The 22,786-nt window shown below is 43.8% G+C and overlaps 2 protein-coding genes across 3 annotated transcripts in view; one reads left to right on the forward strand and one right to left on the reverse strand.

Annotated features, from left to right (window-relative positions):
* Positions 1-15,517, reverse strand: part of psmd10 (proteasome 26S subunit, non-ATPase 10) — a 33,564-nt gene extending 18,047 nt beyond the window's left edge. Inside the window, exons 1-3 of the mRNA XM_086000645.1 lie at positions 15,345-15,517; positions 6,829-6,927; positions 3,070-3,216 (exon numbers count right to left, since the gene is read on the reverse strand). Coding sequence (XP_085856771.1) covers positions 3,070-3,216; positions 6,829-6,927; positions 15,345-15,458 — 360 coding nt within the window. The 5' untranslated portion in view covers positions 15,459-15,517. The remainder of the gene's footprint in view (positions 1-3,069; positions 3,217-6,828; positions 6,928-15,344) is intronic.
* Positions 15,518-15,692: 175 nt separating this feature from the next.
* atg4a (autophagy related 4A, cysteine peptidase) overlaps positions 15,693-22,786 on the forward strand; it is a 48,729-nt gene continuing 41,635 nt past the window's right edge. Inside the window, exons 1-2 of one of the 2 annotated variants that reach the window (XM_086000618.1) lie at positions 15,693-16,027; positions 17,961-18,071. In XM_086000618.1, coding sequence (XP_085856744.1) covers positions 15,940-16,027; positions 17,961-18,071 — 199 coding nt within the window. In that variant the 5' untranslated portion in view covers positions 15,693-15,939. The remainder of the gene's footprint in view (positions 16,028-17,960; positions 18,072-22,786) is intronic. The other variant, XM_086000609.1, reaches the window with a different exon arrangement.

Consider the following 22,786-nt stretch of genomic DNA (forward strand, 5'->3'; position numbering starts at 1 on the left):
ACCAAGATTACCGGGACATTCATTCATCTGCTGTCTGGGGCCTTGCTGTGCTACATTTGTCTGCATGACAGTGACCATGCCTCAAAAGTCATCCATAGCTCATAAAGCACTTTGGGATGTCCTGAAGACCTGAAAGGTTCAATACAAGTGCAGCCTGAAGAGCAATTAAACTCTGACCTCACCCAGTGCTTATTTAACAAGTAGACTTTGTGACTTTAAGGGAAAACAATCTCATCGCTTAGTAGGAGAATTATACATTGTGCGTTACATGATGGAACTCTTCTATCCTTATAAAATAACCACAGGAGACCCACTGATAATAATATATTAAAAGCATATGTCAGTGAACGTGCAGGGGGAAAACAATCTTAAAATGCTGTGTGTTTCTGATCTGAAGCCTGAAACTGGTTTGCAAAATTCCCATAACAAACAGCAATCAAACTCTTGAGTGACCCAAGGCGCTGTTTCCCTAACAATTAGACTTTTGACCTGTAAAACAGAATATGTGGTAGGCCTGTCCTTCTATAAAATAGTACATTATCTGACTTACTGTGAGCAATATATATGAACTGATAAAAAAAGTTGTTTCTTGCATTCATTTATCCATATCATCACATTTCCAGTCTCAGAAGTTTAACATGCAAATTATTTGTAGCTGAAAGTTCAAATTTCATATTCCTAAAACAACAAATCACAAACAAGAGATAGGAATCAAACACGAGGAAGGCCGAAAACCTTTCAATAAGGAACTATTAATGATGTGAAAACAATTTTTTTTTTTTTTTAATAAAAAGGACTTGTCAGCAAAATCTACCAATAAAGACAGTTGGATCAAATCACTGCACCAAACTAGTTTTGAAAACCCTTTCCGCCACCATCTTAGGGTCTCCACTAAACTGAAGACATATTACTAGAAATAAAGATTGTGACAATCGGATGTGAAAAATACAATATTTACCATAAAGTGATTCAGCATAACCTAAAGAATTGCATTTGCTGTGTTTGAAATGCCTGCAATAATGTGAGCGCCTCAGGTTCCCAGAGGTATCGTTGTCTAGTGAAGACACAATAGCGAAGCAGGCTACAGCTACCAGCATTCACCGATGCCTACAACTTCTTAAAAAAAAAGGTTTATGATTGACAGCGAGACTGGTCATTTACAGTATGTCAGGCTTTTCTGGCTCTGCACCCCACTCCTCCTGATTGATACAGGAAACTTCGCGATATCCGGCACCGACAGGACCGAGCTGCTGCCGATCTATCAAAACTTCCGGATAGACCAGCGCTAATGTTGAAGGATATGGAGGTTTTCATCTCCGTATCTGACAACAAACACTGTTGCTTAGCAACAGCTTGTAAACACTCGGCCCGTACCTTGGAAGCGTCTTTGAAGCTGTTGCTAAGGTACAGAGACGCTTTCTAGAGCCGGACTGTTAAAAAAAAAAAAAAAATGCTAGAATAAAAAAAAACCTAACCAAAACGGCTGCCGATTTCTGCCGTTAGATCGAGGTTTCCGGACATACAACCTCCGGCTAAACCAAAGTTTCCTGTATTGAGAATGAAAACTCCCAGGGACAAAATACAAAAGTCAGATAGGGTCCCTCGCTTGATTGTGATTCAATGACTCCTGTTGGAAAGTGCCCAGGCATTTGCTGGGTGAGGACAGAATCAAGCTTAGCAGTAATGCACATTATGACTTACTTAGCCCACTGACACACCAATTTGGCTTACACGTGCAAAGTGGCTACTTAGGTGAATACCAGAGGGCTGCAGATGTTTGTGCCGCCATATCCCAACACAAATCCGCCTTTGGCAGAAGGAAAGGTTCACTGGTTAGGTCACAGTATAAATTTAGATGGGAGGTAAACTATCCCTCCTCGTCCTGTCTGCAGCCTTTGACGCGGTTGACTACTCCATCCATCTCCCACACCTCTCCACCGTGGTCCAACTGGGTGGAACGGCACTCGCCTGGTTCCATTCTGATCTATTCGTAACCAGAGAATCACCTGCAATGGCTTCTCTTCCCGCTCCCACATTATTACCTCTGGTGCCCCCCCCCCCCAACCCCCTTTTACTATGTTAAAGGCGCTATATAAATACAAGTTGTTGTTGTTACGAGGAAGTCAAGTTGGCTATATCTGACCTTTTCTGTATAATTTACAAGCTAAGACAGATTTTATCTTCAACCTCAAAACATTGAGATGCCCAACAAGTGTTAGGTTATATGGACTGTTGTAAATGCTTGTTATTTCTGAGCTTCAGACTAGTTTGACATGCTAATCGATCCTGGAAGACCATGTCATCACCTCCCATTCTGTGCACAATTTCATTTTGGGACAGACCCTGTCAGAAAGACAGAGGAGCAACGAAACATTGCAAATCCAAATCGTTATGCCCACGCTGACCTCTGGGCAAATCAAGGAGAAAATAGCATGTGCAAGTCCTGGGTTTGAGAACTGCCAGAATGTGAGCAAATAAGGAAGAGGGATGTGACAATGAGCATCTCCAGGAACCAGACTGAAGTTTGCACCAGGGTGAGAAAGAGACTATAAACTGGTTTCGGCTGAAGGAGCAAGTGCATCTTCAAAAGGAAGTTTAATAGCCATTGTGTACAATTGTGCTGTCCCTCATTAAAATTACTGTAGCTAAAACCTAGTAACTCAACTTGGACCTAAACCAAACTAGAGAGTGTGGCATGTTGATATTTATGTATTTTGGGACGTCTAAGAGCGAAGTAAAGGTGCAAGGAGCACTGGTGAACTAGAATCTATGATTCCCAAGGCTACAAGATCTTTCCAGGGACTGACATCCAAGAGGCTGCAGTTTGTGTAATGTAGAAGAGATGAGATCTATTTACACAGAATGCAGCAAACTGGTTGAAAGGGAGAAGAAAGGCTCATAAAAATACCGTAAACCTCAATCACAAGCGAGTGCCAGAGGGCCGTAGGTGTTTGAGGAACCACGACTCAATTCGAATAACCACCTCAGGAGAGCTGGGGAAGTGAACAAAAAAAAAACAGGATATTGACTAAAGAGAAATGGACTCATGTTTAAATGTTAGCCCAATACCTCATATCGGTTTCGAGAGGCAGCATAGTGCAGCGGTGAGCAACCATTCTGATTGACAGCATTGACCTGTGCTCCTTTACCAATCAGCACCTTCACGATTTCCTCTCGACCTGCTGATGCAGCAATGTGCAGGGGAGTCCAGTCGACCTATAAAATAATTAAAAAAAAACCTGTCAGCACACTAGTTTAAGGGCTTAATTGAATGCGAGACTTAACAGGAAATACTGAAAGTACACAGGTCAGGCAGCAGCTGTCAAGAAAACAGGCAGGTGTACACCCTTTTAGCAACACAGATCATAATGCTAACCAGTCTTTTCTGTTTCCAGCTGCCGACAGCCTGTAAATTTCCAACATTGTCTGTTTTTATTTCAGTTTTCCAACATTTGCAGTTTTTCATTTTTAGAATTCTAAATGTACTATTTAACTTTTGTTAAAATATTACATAGAATTGAAAATCTGTACTGTTTAGGGCCAGATTTTTAAGCCAAGTCCCAGCAGTGGACATTCTCAGACCAGATATCAGTTGGATACAAGATCAAGACTTCTCTTTAATCAGCCCCAACAACGGGACTTAATTCTCCTGAGCACCCTCTTATGGTAGGAGTGTAGATGACAACCTAGGTGATTCTTTCTCCATTAATTGGACACTGTTGTGTTACGGAGCAAGAAATTGGTTTAGACGGGCCACAATGTATTTCACTTCGAACCATTAATCGGTGAGTAGAGAACCACCCGAGAAGAGGTGAAAGGATTTCCCTAGTGCAATCGAAATACAGTACTGCAGATACCAGGATCTAGTTTTTGAGTAGGACACTTTTTTCAAAATGCCAGTACTGTACTTGGCACAAATTGTCACATAGCAAGCTCACCGAGAGAAGTCACTAAAATAGTTGGATTGGGAAACAGAAGTCTGTTCCTGCGGGAGTGAGGTTGCCCTTCAGAGGTTGGAGTTAAAAGACGTTCGTGCTACATGGGAGGGAGCTTTATGTTACACATCTCAATAGGCCTAGGAGTGCTCAACTCCGACAATGTGGTGCTAAAGATGGAAAAATCAATTTCTCAATACTATAATCCTAATTTGATTTGTGAGATTCATCTAAAAAAAAATAACCAATGCTCCTAAACGTGATTTGTTTCAGTAAATAGTTATATGCTTCTTCTTAGGCAGTCCCTCGGAACCGAGGATGACTTGCTTCCACACTAAAAATGAGTTCAGGTGACTGATGAGTCCAATGCGGGACCTACAGTCTCTGTCACAGGTGGGGCAGACGGTGGTTGAAGGGGCGGGTGGGTGGGGTGCTTGGGTTCACGTGCACTCCTTGCGCTGCCTGCGCTTGGCTTCCGCTTGCTCCCAGCGAAGAGACTCGAGGTGTTCGGCGCCTTCCCGGATGCTTCTCCTCCACTTTGTGCGGTCTTGGGCCAGGGATTCCCAGGTGTCGGTGGGGATGTTACACTTTTTCAAGGAGGCTTTGTGGGTGTCCTTGAAGCGTTTCCTCTGCCCACCTGGGACTCTCTTGCCGTGCCGGAGCTCAGAGTAGAGCACTTGTTTTGGGAGTCTCGTATCGGGCATGCGGACGATGTGAACAGTCCATCAGAGCTGATCGAGCGTGGTCAAAGCTTCGATGCTGGGGATGTTGGCCTGAGCAAGAACACCGACGTTGGTGTGCCTATCCCGCCAATGGATTTGCAGGATCTTGCGGAGGCAATATGCTAGTGCAAGGGAGACTGATAAAAAAAAAATGATTGGAGGGGACATTGGTTAAGTGCGCGGTCCCTTTGAATTTACTGCGCAGCCGCTGCATGCAGGGTATCTTTCCAGCAGCAGTTGCTGGTGAGCGGCTTGCGTGGGACCTCCAGATTGGTGCGTGGCCGCGCACCTTAGGGGGAACTTTGCTGGTAACTAAAAAAGTGACTGGTTTGAGCCCAATAAAAAGCAGATTAGTGTTCCAAGTAAATTAAACATAGCATCAATCCAAGATCAGTTACCAATCTGCATTAATATAGTTCCTTTCCTCCCCTCCCCACATAAGCTGCAATACCTTTGCTCTGTACAAGAAGGACATTTAATTGTAAATGAGCCTAGAGTTCTTAAACAGCTACTTGTTAACGTTCCCCTGCAACATAATTCATAGAGGGAAACTATTGTCGGTTGGTTATGTATAATTAAATCATAAGCCCATTTATAAAGAATGCTAAATAATGAATGCTACACTTACTGCTCAGATAAAATCTTCCCCCATACATGGAGCTGCATGTTTTTCATGGGATGCAGATTTCATGAATTTTATGCGGTTTTACATTAACTTTAGGAAACAGTTTGGAATATCACAGGATCTCACTGATTTTTAAGGTGACCACGCAACCCATGAAAACATAGCCCAACATAACAATTTGTATTTATATAGCACCTTTAACGTAGCAAAACGTCCCAAGTCCTTTCACAGGAGCCTTACCAGACACAACATTGACACGGACAGGTGACCAAAAGCTTGGTCAAAGAGGTAGCTTTTAAGGAGGGTTTCAACGGAGGAGAGAGACACGGATAAGATGGGGAATTCCAGGGCTTAGGGCCTAGACAGCAGAAGGCACGGCCGCCAATGGCAGGGTGAAGGAAGTGGAGGAATGGACAAGAGACCAGAGTTGAAGGAATACACTGAGTTGTTGGAGGGCTGGAGGCAGTTACACAGATAAGGAGGGACGAGGCCATCTTCAGCTGTTTCATCAATGACCTTCCCTCCATCATAAGGTCAGAAGTGGGGATGTTCGCTGATGATTGCACACTGTTCAGCACCATTCGAGACTCGTCAGATACTGACGCAGTCCGTGTCCAAATGCAGCAAGACCTGGACAACATTCAGACTTGGGCTGACAAGTGGCAAGTAACATTCGCACCACACAAGTGCCAGGCAATGACCATCTCCAACAAGCGAGACTCTAACCATCTCCCCTTGACATTCAATGGCATTACCATCGCTGAATCCCCCACTATCAACATCCTGGGGGTTACCATTGATCAGAAACTGAACTGGACCAGCCATATAAATACTGTGGCTACAAGAGCAGGCCAGAGGCTGGGAATTCTGCGGCGAGTGTCTCACCTCCTGACTCCCCAAAGCCTTTCCACCATCTACAAGGCACAAGTCAGGAGTGTGATGGAATACTCTCCACTTGCCTGGATGAGTGCAGCTCCAACAACACTCAAGAAGCTCGACACCATCCAGGACAAAGCAGCCCGCTTGATTGGCACCCCATCCACCACCTTCAACATTCACTCCCTCCACCACCGGCATCCCATGGCCGCAGTGTGTACCATCTACAAGATGCACTGCAGCAACTCGCCAAAGCTCCTTGAACAGCACCTTCCAAACCCGCGACCTCTACCACTTAGAAGGACAAGGGCAGCAGATGCATGGGAACATCACCACCTACAAGTTCCCCTCCAAGCCACACACCATCCTGACTTGGACCTGTATCGCCGTTCCTTCACTGTCGCTGGGCCAAAATCCTGGAACTCCCTTCCCAACAGCATTGTGGGTGTACCTACACCATATGGACTGCAGCGGTTCAAGGCGGCGGCTCACCACCATCTTCTCAAGGGCAATTAGGGATGGGCACTAAATGCAGGCCTAGCCAGCGACGCCCACATCCCATCAATAAATAAAAAAAAAGGATTTGAACACGAGGATGAGAATTTTTAAATGGACTGCAGCAGTGAACAGTAAGAGATAGTTTGAACAAGAATTAATCAACTCTACTCACGTCATCTTTAGGATCGACTGGTACTCCGAGACTTAGCAGAAAGTCTACAATGTCCTTGTGTCCGGCTGAGCATGACCAATGTAATGCCGTCCTGTTATCCTGAGCAAACGTGACAGGAAAGAGAGAGAAAGATTATTTCAAATTATTTACTTCACATGGTGAGACCACATAAATAACCCTCACAGATTTACTGATATAATTTCAAGCATATCCAAAGCTACAATAACCATTACTGTGCATAAAAAGAAAGAAAAATGTTACATTCAAAGTGCTTTGCAGCCCATGAAGTTCTTTTGAAGTGTATTCACTGTTGTAATGTAGGTAAGCACAGCAGCCAAGTAGTGCACAGCAAGGTCCCACAAACAGCAAGATAATAATCAGGTAATTTGTTTTTTTAAAGTAAGCCTTGTGGCGTGTCAAAGTACAGGAAACTTTGTGATATCCGGCACCGACCTGTTGCCGTCCCATCAAAACTGCCGGACAAACCAGCGCTAATGTTGAAACATACGGAGATTTTCAGCTCCGTGTGAATCAACAAACCCTGTTGCTTAGCTTCAAAACAGTCGGCTGCAGCTTAAAAGTGTCTCTAGCTGAAGCTGTTGCTTAGCTACAGACCTTGCAGAGCCTGACTGGGGAAAAAAAAAGCAACGAGAAGTAAAAAAACTTATAGGAAACGGCTCTGAATTTTGTCGGTAGATAGAGCTTTCTGGACTTTTAACCTCCGGATAAACCAAAGTTTCCTGTAAAGCTTTTTTTCCCCCCCAAAACAAATGGTTGGCCTGGTGTACAGAGTCCCTTGCAGTTGCTGTTGTTTGCCGTGGCTCAATGGTAGCACGGTCGCTTCCGAGTCAGAAGGCTGTGGGTTCAAATCAGAGATTTGAGCCCATATTCTAGGCCGACGGTCCAGTGCAGTACTGAGGAGAGTGCTGCACCATCCGAGGTGCTGTCTTTCGGATGAGAAGTTAAACCGAGGCCCCGTCTGCCCTCTCGGGTTTGATGTAAAATATCCCGTGACACTATTTTTGAAGAAAGAAAGACTTGCCTTTCTATAGCGCCTTTCATGACCTCATGTCGTTCCAAAGCGCTTTACTTATGAAGTACTTTTGAAGTGTAGTCATTGTTGTAATGTAGGAAACGCAGCAGCTAATTTGTACACAGCAAGCTCCCACAAATAGCAATAAGATAATGACCAGATCATTTTCAGCAAGACAAAAATAGAATCCATATGGATAGAGATAAAAGATCACAGAAACATAGAAGATAGGAGCAGGAGTAGGCCATTCGGCCCCTCGAGCCTGCTCCGCCATTCAATGAGATCATGGCTGATCATCCAAATTCAGTACTCTGTCCCTGCCTTCTCCCCATATCCCTTGATCCCCCTAGCCTTAAGAAATATATCCAACTCCTTCTTGAATATATTTAATGAATTGGCCTCTACTGCCTTCTGTGGTAGAGAATTCCACAGGTTCACCACTCTCTGGGTGAAGAAATTCCTCCTCATCTCTGTCCTAAATGGCTTACCCCTTATCCTTAGACTGTGACCCTGGTTCTGGACTCTCCCGCCTTCGGGAACATCCTTCCTGCATCTAGTCTGTCTAGTCCTGTTAGAATTTTATAAGTTTCAATGAGATCCCCTCTCATTCTTCTAGACTCCAGCAAATATAAGCCTAATCGACCCAATCTCTCTTAATACGTCAATACTGCCATCCCAGGTATCAGTCTGGTGAATCTTCGCTGCACTCCCTCCATGGCAAGAACATCCTTCCTCAGATAAGGTGACCAAAACTGCACACCATACTCAAGGTGTGGTCTCACCAAGGCCCTGTACAACTGCAGCAAGACATCCTTGCTCCTGTACTCGAATCCTCTCGCTATGAAGGCCAACATACCATTTGCCTTCTGAACCACCTGCTGCACCTGCATGCTTACCTTCAGCAACTGGTGCACAAGGACACCCAGGTCTCGTTGCACTTCCCCTTTTCCCAATCTATTGCTGTTCAGATAATAATCTGCCTTCCTGTTTTTGCCACCAAAGTGGCTAACCTCGCATTTATCCACATTATACTGCATCTGCCATGCATCTGCCCAATCACCCAACCTGTCCAAATCATACTGGAGTTTCTCTGCATCCTCCTCACAGCACACACGCCCACCCAGCTTTGTGTCGTCTGCAAACTTGGAGATATTACATCTAGTTCCCTCGTCTAGATCATTAATATATATTGTGAATAGTTGGGGTCCTAGCACCGATCCCAGCGGTACCCCACTAGTCACTGCCTGCCACTTGGAAAAAGATCTGTTTATTCCAACTCTTTGCATCCTGTCTGCCAACCAGTTCTCTATCCAAGTCAATACCTTGCCCCCAATCCCATGTGCTTTAACTTTGCACGCTAATCTCTTATGCGGGACCTTATTGAAAGCCTTCTGAAAGTCCAAATACACCACATCCACTGGTTCTCCCTTATCTATTTTACCAGTTACATCCATTAATAAAGGATCAATCACACTAATAAGTGTAGTCTACAGACCACCTAATAGTGGAAGGGAGCTGGAGGAAGAAATATGCAGACAAATTAGGGAAATGAGTAAAAAACATAGAATAATAATCATGGGGGATTTCAACTACCCGATATTAATTGGGCAGAAGAGGTAGGTGGTAAAGGGGATAAGGGAATGCAGTTATTACAATGATGAGTAGGGTTGCAAAATTCTGGGAATTTTTAAAAGAGGAAACTTTCCATGGGAATTTAGAGTTTTTTTGCACACTGATGGTTTTTGTCTCTGACCCTTATATTATCTTTGTCGTCAAAATAGACATACTGTTCCATACAAATAAAAAACAGGCTTTCAAAACTTTATTTAGGTTATAATTTTGAACTTTATTGAACCCCCACAAAAAAGACCCATCTAAAATAAAATAAGAGCGTCAGCTTATTTAGCCTGTAATTTGTCCTTATTTTGTCCCTTTGAGTCTTCTGCTCCTCATTGCTCCTCCTGATTCTCTGACTCTGGCTCGGACGTGTCCATTTCCTCCTCTGTGTCAGTGTCTAGCTGTGTGGTGGACACTTCTGTATCTGGCTCAATAAGTTGTAGGTTCGCCCGGATAGCCACCAGTTTCTCCACTCTCTTGTTAGTCAGCCTGTTGCGCACCTTTGTATGCATATTCCCAAAAAGTGACCAGTTTCGTTCAGAGGCCGCTGATGAAGGTGGGATTTGGAGTATCACCGATGCAATAGGTGACAGGGCCTCAGATGCACAAAGTCCCTTCCACCAGGTATGTGCACTGATATGCTTGCATGATTCCCATATCCCATCCCCATTCCAAAGACCTTGCTTGGTAGAGAACTTTGCCCACATCCAGATTGAGATGGTGTGAGAGGGTAGAAATCACACTGTAAGCACTGTTGATCTGTTCTCCAGAAAGTATTGGTCTCCCAACATGCTTTGGGTCCAGCATGTATGCTGCAGCATGAATCGGCTTGACACAAAATTCTTGACGCGTCTGTATGAATTGAACAATTGCCTTCTCCTCTGCTTTGAGCAGCAGGGATGTGGGTAGGGCAATGCTGATTTGTTCTTTTAAATCAGTAAAAAGCCTGAGAACATCTGACAAGACAGCGTCATCTCCTTCAATCTGAGCAATTGCAGATGCTACTGGTGAGAGTAGTTTAAGGCTGCTAACCACTCTCTCCCAAAACACATCATCCAGCAGTATTTTCTTGATGGTGGTTTCCATATCCCCAGACTGAGATATTGCCATTTCTTGCAGCGACTCCTTACCCTCCAGAAGGCTGTTGTACATTATGACAACACCACCCCATCTAGTGTTGTTGGGCAGCTTCAGTGCGGTGTTCTTGTTCTTTGTCATTTGCTTGGAGTTGTAGGTTGCTGCAACTACCTGTTTTCCCCTGACATGCTTAACAACTTGCTTGGCTCTCTTGTACAGTGCTTCCATGGTTCTCAAACCCATGATGTCCTTGAGGAGCAGGTTAAGCCCATGAGCTGCGCACCCAATAGACGTAATATGAGTGAAGTTGTTGCATTTGGATAAATGCTGCTGCATCTTTGTGGCATTCTTTACATATGGCTTTCTACAGTGTTTCCATCTTTAATGCCTGGGGTAAAATCCTTCCACACATCCGACGGTAAACGTGGCATTGTTCTATGCAGAGAAATAAAGGGCATTCATCTCTGTGTCGAACTGCAGTCGATCAGCACGATTGCAACAGGGTGAGTACATTTTTGCTGATGCTCCATGTGATGGAAGCATGACCTGTACACACACGACGCTACATCACCAATAGTGTATTATTTTGTATATTTTAAATTGAAGGACAACAGAGTTCAACAAGTAACTGGTTTATTTGGTATAAAGTCTGATTTACTTACTGCATCATCACAACATCAGCAGAAAACAAAATGACTTCCCTCAGGACCCCTAACCTGGATCTTAAAAAAACTATAGCAGTCTTACAGATGCCTGCAGGCCAATCACAATTCGATATGCAAATATTACAAATAGAGGGAGCTAGTCGCTCATCCAACCAATCAGGACACATTTGTTCACAGTCACACACAAAACTTGTAATTATTAAAACAAGCCAAGTAAGAAGATAAACATATATTGATTAAGAAATTCCTTAATAATTACGATTCCATCTCTGTTAGTAATTTTGAGAGAGGGGACCTGTGGAAAAAAAAGAAATACAAAAAACACAATATTATGCTAGCATGTGCTTTTTTGGGCAAAATTCCCAAAATAAACTTCCCGTGGAAAATTTCTGGAAATTTACCGGAAACTTTCCACCCCTTTGCAACCCTAACAATGAGTACAGGACTCCTTTCTAACCCAATATGTAAAAAGCCCAAGGGAGGATTTGTTATTGGATCTAGTAATGGGGGAATGAACCAGAGCAGATAAGAGAAGTAAAAGTAGGGGAACATATAGGCAATAGTGACCATAATATAATACGCTTTAAGATGATAATTGAGAAGGACCCAAGTATGACGAAAACCAGGTTAATAGATTGGAGAAAAGATGATTTTGAGGGGCTGAGAATAGAACTTGGGGGAAAAAAGGGCAACAATATTGGCAAACAATGATGTAGAACAGCAATGGGAAACATTTAAAACGGTGTTCAACAGAGTGCAGGAAAATATATTCCACTAAAAGGAAAGAACAAACTAAATAATAATGAGACTCCATGAATGAATAAAGCCATAAGGGAACAATTGAGGGTAAGGAAAAAGGCATACATTAAGTACATAGACAGCAGGGGAGTGCACGATAAGAGAGAATACGAAAAGATTAGGAGAGAAGTCAAAAAACAATTAGGGAGGTAAAGAGGAACTATGAAATTAAATTATTAAGGATATAAAACAAAATAGTAAAATATTTTATAGGCACATCAATAAAAAAAAGGTTGGGTTGGGAATAGGGCCATTAAGGGCTAGACAGGATAATACCACAGCTAACGATAGAGAGATGGCAGAAATATTAAATAATTACTTTGCTTCAGTATTTACCGGGGAGATAGAACAGGTGGGCATGACATTGGATGATGATGAGATTAGTAATGAGAAGTGCATTTAAAATAAAAAAGGGGATATATTAAATAAAAACTAATCAAACTCAGAGGATAAAACCCCTGGATTGCATCCACGCATTTTAAAAGAATCTAGGGATGGGATAGTAGAGGCATTACTATGCATATTTAATAATTTGTTAGAAAAAGGTGTAGTGCCAAAGGACTGGTGGATAGCTAACATAATACCTATATTTAAGAAGGGGGATAGAACATGTCCAGGGAATTATAGACCAGTCAGCATAACATCGGAGGTAGGAAAAATAATGGAATCCCTACTAAAAAGGAGAAAACCATCTGGAAACCAAAAATATAATAATGAATAGTCAGCATGGATTTCAAAAGGGAAGGTCTTGCTGGACCAACCTCATTGAATTTTTTGAAGAGGTAAGAGAGAGAATAGACAATGGTAATGCAGTAATTTATCTGGATTTTCAAAAGGCCTTCGATAAGGTACCCCATAGTAGACTGACGAACAAGGTCAGAGAATGCGGAGTCAGCAGAATGGATTGCTAGCTGGCTTCAGGACAGAAAGCAGAGAGTAGGAGTAAAGGGTAGCTATTCAGTGGCAGAAGGTGGGTAGTGGTGTTCCACAAGGATCACTGCTAGGTCCACTGCTGTTCACAATTTAGTCAATACTGAGGAAGACTGCAACAAATGACAGGAGGACATTAATAAACTTGCAGAATGGTCATGTAATTGGCAAATGAAGTTCAACACAGACAAATGTGAGGTATTACGTTTTGGTAGGAAGAATAGGGAGGTCACTTATCACTTGGCGGGTGCGAGTCTAGGTGGGGTAGAGGAACAAAGGGATCTCAGAATACAAATACACAAATCACTAAAAGTTGCGCCACAGGTTAGCAAGGCCATAAAAGAAGCAAACCAAGCACTAGGGTTTATTTCTAGAGGTCTAGAATTGAAAAGTAGGGAAGTTACGCTAAACCTGTATCGAACCTTGGTTAGACCACACTTGGAGTACCGCGCACAGTTCTGGTCGCCATATTATAAAAAAGGATATAGAAGCACTGGAGAGGGTGCAGAAGATTTACAAGAATGATACCAGAAATGATACTATATCAGGAAAGGATGAACAGGCTGGGTCTCTTCTCTTGAAAAAAGGCTGAAGGATGACCCAGTTTTTAAAATTATGAAAGGTTTTGATAGAGTGGCTACAGAGAGAATGTTTCCACTTGTGGGGAAGAGCATAACTAGAGGCCATCAATAGAAGATAGTCACCAAGAAATCCAATAGGGAATTCAGAAGAAACTTCTTTACCCAGAGAGTGGTGAGAATGTGGAACTCGCTACCACAAGGAGTGGTTGAAGCGAATAGTATAGAGAGGCTAGACAAGCATATGAGGGAGAAGGGAAGAGAGGGTTATGCTGATAGTTAGATGAGGAAAGACGGGAGGAGGCTCGTGTGGAGCATAAATACTGGCATGGACTGGTTGGGCCGAATGGCCTGTTTCTGTGCTCTATGTCCTATGTAATCCTAAGGTGCCTCACAATAGGTTATTCTACAAGACAGAATCTTGTGGAATTAGTGTGTTACAGTAACAGCAGCAAGTAGACACTAGCGCAGAGTGAGGATATGTCCAGAACGTTGCCCGTGCAGGTTGTCTGACGCAGGTCTTCCTAGAATTTCTCTTTGCGCTCAGCATGTCAAGCGATTTGTACCTTAGGCACCAGTGGTAGCTTGACTGTGTTAACAGGAGATAGTTACTGATGTCTTTGGGAAGACTTTCCAGTCGGGCCGCAAGGTTGAAAATGATGTAAAATCCAAAACCAAACTCATACCGGTGCTCTGCAGCCTTCCCTTTCCAGAAGGATCTATCTTCACTTGCCTCGGTAAGATAATCATTTTGTTTGGCTGGTTTTGCCAAAGACAACAATGGCCAATTTGTATCAAACAAGCTTTCTGGCAACTAGTCCAGTCTGTCTGCAGGTCAGAGAGCTGCTATCTATCCATTAGGGTGTAGACATTCCATGGTGCAATGAAAAGTAACTTTCTTATCCACATGTCTGGACTAGTTTAGATATGACTCAAGAGCCACAGCAAGCTGGCCAGGGGAGTGGCAGCAAGTCATTTTTAAGGCACCATTTCTAGACCCCTCCCTATTCAGGGTGAACAGTCCAATCTTAAAAAGGGCTATTTAGACATCCAAGATACTGCCAAATTCTACTATCACTTCAAACAACAGCAGAGTCACAGAACTGCTGGACTGCTTATATGCAGGTTGGCATGTAATCTACATCTACTGCTACACAATTTGGCCCAACCAAGAGCCTGTCTGTAATTATTAGATTTAGGAAGAGATCTACCTCACTATCTTGGCTACAGAAGCAAGGCCGAGTAAGGACAGCTGTAGCTAGCTGCAGTAGATAGCCATTAACATCTTGTGCCTGAGTTGATACCCTAGTTACTTGACAAGGCTTTGATACAGCACCTTCACTGCTGTTGAACTTTCAAGATGAAGATTCTCACACTGGATCCACTGCTGTAAGCTTATATATTGGAGGGCAGGTATTTCTCTATACCAGAGCCCATCATCTAGTTTTGCTTGTCAAATCAAGATAGCTGCCCAGGGAGTGGCCAACCAGTGCACAGGCAACCAACCCACCACAGAGAGCCAGCTCTTCATTAAAGCTGAGACCCTCCATAAGCATGTGTCTGAAGCTAACCAAAGGATGCAGCTGGTCAAAGACAAAGCACTGCCTTACTCTAAGCACCCTGATGTGTCTAATAACTCAGGGCTACATGCATTCCACAATGAGCTATCAAGAAAAGATTCTCCTTCCCAAAGTCAATGGAGTACCAATCCCCCAATGGAACTGCAGGTGAAACTTTAGGGCCCAAAAGCAATCCACATTATGAAGAACTGGCTCACCCTACCTTTTGGCAATATGACTGTGGACTAGTTGTGCTTACTTGGTCAGTTTTTGTAGCTAGGCCCTTGTTTGCCAGGATCTGTGTCTTGAGCTGCTCCAAGTCCCCTGTATAAGCCAGGCTGCAGATCTCCACATCAGACACTACACCGTCCATGCTGCTGATTCACTCTCATAGCAACCCTGACCAGAAGTCCCGCCCCTCCACTTCCACCGAACTGCCAATCAAGCTCTGTCCTTTACCACGCCTCCTGCCTGTCAGTCAAGTTCTTTGCCACGCCCCTTCGGCCAGACATGTCATTTGTCCCGCCCCCTGCCTGTCAGTCAAATACACGCTGACCTCCAGCGACCAATCAGATCAAAGACAAACACACCGCATCGATTTGTGCGTTGAATCGCCTCCAACCTCCAGTACTCCAGGAGCAGTGACCTGTAATTGGCCAGTGGAGTGAAAGGCTCAGTTCGCTGTTGCTGACTGCAGAAAATCAGCCTGCCTCCCGGCCCTGCTAAATTTCGAGCCCTAGCAACGGAGGCGGGGCCTCAGGCGGCGCCAGCTCACACCGGGTAGTGCGTCACTGGCGGGCCCGGCGCATTCTGGGAGCTGTAGTCCGCCGCGGCCTGCGGGGAACAAAAGCGAGATGGGCAGGAGGACTACATTAACCAGAGGACACTGCGCGCAGCGCTCTGATCCTGTGCTGACACTGACAGAGCTGAGAATGGAGGCAGGTAACGTCTTCGCTGTTGTGACAAAACTGTAACATCTCCTACCCAAAGTATCTCAACCGCGGTATTATTAAGCGTCGGTGCTAAGTTGATTTAATCTTGTTTGAAAATGTTGTCGCTAGGCACACTATAAATAAAAGCTGAGAGAGCAACTTCACTTCTGGCTGTTTTGAGGCCACAATAACTATTGTAACAATCAGTGTTGTTGGGATGGTCTCAGTCTCCAGGATCGTTACGGTTATTATTATTGTGATAATTTATTAGAATCCGATAATTCATTATTAAATTCACTGAAACCAAAAGAAGCCTTGTGATCTCAGATTTCAGCTGCTGTCAGCTGGATTGTTTATTTGTTAAAGCGTTCAAAGGAGCGGCTTCTTATCAATGCGCTTCAACTGCTCGACTTTCTTTTGTGTTTGTTCATTTATATTTCTTCGTGATGAAGCTTGATTAATCTTTAAGTTAAACTTAAGCTTGTAATGCGCGCATCTTAAATGTGCTGTCAGGTTAACGAAACCTTGCTGACTATTTGTTTCACAGTGACACGAAGTCCAGTACTTAAAATAAAGTGACTTGGATCCAAATAGTAATGACATCCTCTGTTCTAGGACTGATTCTGGGTGACTTGGGTTGACCCTTGTGACAGGTTGTGAGGATTGATCACAGCTGTCCTAGTGCCACATTCTTGCCTATGTTTATTGAATCAAAACCTGGTTAGGGTAAGCTTGATGGGGTAAAAATATGTTTAATAGCATGTGAGGATGAATCTATCTGTGATGTGTTGCAGCAACACTGAATGGTGAGACATTTTTTGAGGCTACGGTAGGAGAGAACTTTGTGATATTGCATTTCTTATTCCACTTAAAAAATAAATGTGAGTGCCAAGGAACTCCACAAACAGTGGGATGTGGCTAGCTGAAACTGGGACTGGAGCCAAGGAGATAAAACATTGAACTACGTAGCTTCCCCGGATGAATTGGTGAGTAAATGGATTGAGTTTTGTGGACCAGGAGACTCCCAGGTTCAATCTCTGCTCTCTGCTGAGCTAGCGGATCTTAGCCAGGACAGTGCTACAATTTTCCCTGGGTTGAGAGGGGGAGGGAATTAGCCTCGGTCCCTATTCCTGATCTAGGACATTGCATGGGTGTGAATCCTCAGTGAGGACAGGTTAGGATTTGGCAGTGGTGCCTTCTACGGTCAAATAGCCTAGTAGCAGTTACTGACTTCCCTGCACTTCTTCAAATAGTGCAATGTGATTTTTTTTATGTCCACCTGAGAGAGCAGGTTAAATATCTCATCCAAAAGGAAGCACCTCTCCCACTGCAGCACTCCCTCAGCACTGCACTGAAGTGTCGGCCTAAGTTATGTGCTCAAGTCTGTGGAGTGGGGCTTGATCCCACAACCTTTGACTCAGGCAAGACTACTACCACTGAGGCAAGACTGATATCTTGCTCTAGTCAGAAACACAGGTGACTGATAAAACAACAGAAAATTCCAACCGCATGTTATTATGTTCAGCCTAGCAGCGTCTTTGTTAAATATTGATTCTCGGGATATGGGCATTGTTGGCAAGGTTGGCATTTATTGCCCATTCCTAGTTGCTTGAGACTGTGGTAATGGCCGCCTTCTCGAGCTGCTGGTAGAGGTTTGATACAACTGAGTGTCTTGCTAGACTACTTCAAAGGACAGTTAAGAGTCAACCACATTGTGGGTCTCAAATCACATATAAGCTAGGTAAGGATGGCAGGTTTTCTTCCCAAAAGCAGACCGGTGAACCCGTTGGGTTTTTATGACAATTTGACAGCTTCGTGTTCACTTATACTGATGCCAGCTTTTTTTAAATTTCCTGATTTGCTAGATAAGAATGTTGCTGGCAGTTTTGAATAGTTCTTCAGAAATGTATCTTTACTGTGCCATCTATTTTGTATCACTACAGTTCTGGCCAAGTGTGAGAATCAAATACCTGGCTTCTCTGAGTTGCTTGAGGACTTTCCAGACACTGAAGAGCCTACATGGATTCTGGGAAAACAGTATCACATAAAAACAGGTAGGATTGCCATGGTAGATAAAGCAAGTACACTAGATCCCTCTTGAGATTCAGTGCTATGCAAGATAAGATGGTTCCAGGTTTTAGTTGTTTGTCGAGGTGCCCATTCAATCTAGGGAACAGTGATGCACCTCTGCAGATGAAGAAGGGCGAAGAAAGCTAATGAGTGGTTCACTTTTTACCTCCATGGAGACAACAGCATTACTGACAGATAAAACTGAGTGGCAGAACACAGTGTGCGAGTGATTAAAGTTTTTAGTTCAATGAAAGAGGTGGATCTCTCTTGAAAAGGTATATTTTTTCGGCAGGGGGGCAAAGAGAAAGAAGGTAAGAGTGAAGGAAAGAGTTCATCCAAATCAATTTCTGAGAATGAAAAAATCAATAAAGCGTCTGGAAAACAGTATTTCTGTGTGAAATCGGGAGTAGAGATGTAGGGATGAAATAAAACCAGTGATGCGCTATCAATTACTCATAAAAGACTGAGAGTTAGAAGAGTAACTAAAGGCTTTTATTAACAACAGAATGGAGGTCTGCCTCGAGTGGTCGACCGGTCCATGATACTAAGGGCTGGGGAGCAGTCACCTTTATACTAGGACCTGTGGGAGGAGTCAGCCGAGGCATGTCCAGGCATGTACACAGTGGAATACAAACAGGACAAACAGGAATACAAACAGTGGTTTACCACAACCAGAAAATGGCAGCAATGCACAGCAGGTTGATCAGCATCTGAAATGGACAGATAGCTTAACAATGTAGGTGTGACATTTACGAACTGTTTTGATGATGGTCACTTCTGAAAAGTGAATCTTATTTTTCTCTTTCAGATGCTGAGTAACCTGTGCATTGGGTTGTAATTATAATCTGGCAAAACTGGAAGCTAAATGTAAACTAAGGAGTAATTTGATGATCATACTTGCATTAATCTGGCATTTTACTGCACCAAAACATTCTCAAATTCTGCACATTACATTTTAAGTAGTGACTTTTGTTATGTAGACAAATGAGTAGCTGTTCTGCGGCAGCAATTTCACACAGCCATTAGATAGACAAATGTCCTTTTTGTTTGTGGCAAAGGTTGAGGGAGGAATATTGTTCAGGACACTAGGAAAACATTTTAATCTTTACTAATTAGAACCATCAAAACAAGCAGATGGGAGTAGACGGAGCCCAGTGAATGGTGATTCATTTGAAGCATTCAAGACTGAAAGCCTGTGTCAGCTGAGAGTGGAGGAGTATATGGATCGGGGGTAGGAGAAAGATGAAAGTGTTGCAGTAAGAATGCAAGCAAGCAGAAGAGGAGGAAAGTCTCTTTTTTCAGAAAAGGCAATTTCAGCTTCAACCCCAAAAGCTTATTTTTAAATTAATGGGGCAGATAGAATTCCATTGTTACAGAATGATTCATGAAACTGTGTTTTAAGACTTGGCGAACAGGGCATAAATATCAATACATAGAAACATAGAAGATAGGAGCAGGAGTAGGCCATTCGGCCCCTCGAGCCTGCGCCGCCATTCAATGAGATCATGGCTGATCATCCAAATTCAGTACCCTGTCCCTGCCTTCTCCCCATATCCCTTGATCCCTTTAGCCTTAAGAAATATATCCAACTCCTTCTTGAATATATTTAATGAACTGGCCTCCACCACCCTCTGTGGTAGAGAATTCCACAGGTTCACCACTCTCTGGGTGAAGAAATTCCTCCTCATTTCAGTCCTAAATGACTTACCCCTTATCCTTAGATTATGACCCCTGGTTCTGGACTCCCCGGCCATTGGAAACATCCTTCCTGCATCTAGTCTGTCCAGGCCTGACAGAATTTTATAGGTTTCGATGAGATCCCCTCTCAAATCTTCTAAACTCCAGTGAGTATAAGCCCAATCGACACAATCTCTCCTCATACGTCATTCCTGCCATCCCAGGTATCAGCCTGGTGAATCTTCGCTGCACTCCTTCCATGGCAAGAACATCCTTCCTTAGATAAGGCGACCAAAAGTGCACACAATACTCAAGGTGCGGTCTCACCAAGGTCCTGTACAACTGTAGCAAGACATCCTTGTTCCTGTACTCAAACCCTCTCGCTACGAAGGCCAACATACCATTTGCCTTCTTAACCGCCTGCTGCACCTGCATGCTTACCTTCAGCGACTGGTGCACAAGGACACCCAGGTCTCTTTGCACTTCCCCTTCTCCCAATCTATTGCCATTCCAATAATAGTCTGCCTTCCTGTTTTTGCCACCAAAGTGGATAACCTCACATTTATCCACATTACAGTGCATTTGCCATGTTTCTACCCAATCTGTCCAAATCGTACTGGAGTTTCTCGACATCCTCCTCACAGCATACCCTCCCACCCAGCTTTGTGTCGTCTGCAAATTTGGAGATATTGCATCCAATTCCCTCGTCCAGATCATTAATATATATTGTGAACAGCCGGGGTCCTAGGACCGATCCTTGCGGTACCCCACTAGTCACTGCCTGCCATTCGGAAAACGATCCGTTTATTCCAACTCTTTGCTTTCTATCCGTCAACCAGTTCTCTATCCAAGTCAATACCTTGCCCCCAATCCCATGTGCCTTAATTTTGCACGCTAATCTCTTATGCTGGACCTTCTCAAAAGCCTTCTGAAAGTCCAAATACACCACATCCACCGGTTCTCCCTTATCTATTTTACCAGTTACATCCTCAAAAAGTTCCAGTAGATTAGTCAAGCACGATTTACCTTTTGTAAATCCATGTTGACTTTGTCTGATCCTGTCACTGCTTTCCAAGTGCTCTGCTATTACATCTTTTATAATGGACTCTAGCATTTTCCCCACTACTGATGTCAGGCGTACCAGTCATTTCAAATAAACACTTTAGGAGGAATTTCTTTACACAGAGAGTGGTGAGAATGTGCCAAATGGAGTGGTTAAAGCAGATAGCATAGATGCAGTTAAGGGGAGGCTTGATGCATACATGAGGGAGAAGGGAATAGAGGGATACGGGGGAAGGATAGGAAGTGATACTTAGAGTAGGGGGAAGCTCATGTGGTAAATAAACACATAGACCAGCTGGGCCGAATGCCTTGTTTCTGTGCTGTATATTCTATGTATGCATGCCAGAAATAGAAAATAACTTCTCAGACAAACTAATGTCATTGTGCAGACAATATACATCGGAGAACCATGGAAGGCAAAGTTTTTTTTTTAACAGTGCTGTTAGTTAACCCAGTTTTTTTATCAATTTGTTTTTATTAAGTTAAAATAAAATAATTGAAGTTTCATTTTTTCAGTTTAGTTTAAATAGTGATTAGAATTAGATACAGTAGTGTCGTGGTTATCTGGAGTAACGGAGGCCTGGAATAATAATCCAGAGACCGAGAGTTCAAATCCCACCATGGCAGTTTCAGATTTTGTATTCAGTTTTTTAAACAACTGGAAATAAAAAGCTGGTTCAAGAAGAAGGCACACACCTCGTTCTCAGGGGCAACTAGGGATGGGCAATAAATGCCAACCTTGCCAGTGACGCCCACATCCCAAGAGCGAATTAAAAAAATTGCAGCAAATGCTTTAGTGCTTTCTGTTGTCATCTGAGCTTCTCTTCCCCCCCCCCCCCCCCCCACCTCAGAAATTCCCTCAATAGTTTGAAGTATTCTCAGCACCTGGTCACAAGGTGACAGACTGCATGGGCTGGATTTTCTCAATGAGAAGCTTTTGGAGGCGGGACTGCTGCTTGCCGGCTTTCAATCCCGCCTCCATCAGCTTCTGGCCAACCAGCAGGATTTTCCCCTGAATTACCCCAGCGGGCTCAGCAGGCCAATTAGGGGGAAGTCACTGACAGAGCATGTCAACGTATGATGTGCCATCTGTCAAGAACTTTTGAAAGAAGAAATGTCATCGTTTGACAGCTCTGTGAAGCTGTCAAACACTGATATTTTGTGTAGTTTGATGAGTCCTTGTGTTCAGGATTCATCAAACCTTTCAACTTTGCAGAAATCACCTGGCTGTTGGTTCGGAGGATCCAACAGCCAGTCTGTGATATCTACAATGGAGATGTCGGGACTCCAGCTCCACAGCGGCTGAAGGCTGTAGGCAGAAACAAAGGTAAGTGAACATTTTATAACACTACACTCAACTTACATACTTACCACTCCCCACTTGCACCCATCACTCACCTCTACATCGCACTTTCAGACCTCTCCGACCCCCGCAGACCTCCTTCTCGTCTCCTACACCCTGGCGGGGTTCCCAGAGGTCGGGAAGCCTGCACTTTGGAGCTAAAAATGGGGATAATCCTATTTTCTGCCTGTTAACAGGCAGTTAATAGGCTTTAATCCCTTTCCCGCCTCGAGGAGACGGGACCCGGGGCAGGACGGCTTCCCGCCTCCTGGCAAGAGGGCACGGAGGCGGGTTGGGGGCGGGTTTGCTAGCCGCCCCCAAATTCTGCAACTTTACCGGCAGTCCCACCCCCATACCCGCCTCCTCGGGGCTGACAAAAGCCAGCCCCATAACTCCAAAGACAAAACAAAAATAATAGTTTGGCACAATTTGGGGTCAACATCTGTATATCCGGTTCACCCCTGGCACTTTATTTCCATACGCCTGGCTGTAGGTGGTAGTACTACCATATTAAAGTTGTAAGCTTTAGCTCAGTGGTAGCATTCTTGTCTTAGTCTAAAATCATGGGTTCAAGCTCCACTCCAGAGACTTGAGTCATTTGGATGAGATGTTAAATCA

This window comes from Somniosus microcephalus, chromosome 1 (assembly GCF_052327205.1).
Source record: "Somniosus microcephalus isolate GS21.2 chromosome 1, FLI_Smic_1.0, whole genome shotgun sequence".
Lineage (NCBI taxonomy): Eukaryota > Metazoa > Chordata > Chondrichthyes > Squaliformes > Somniosidae > Somniosus > Somniosus microcephalus.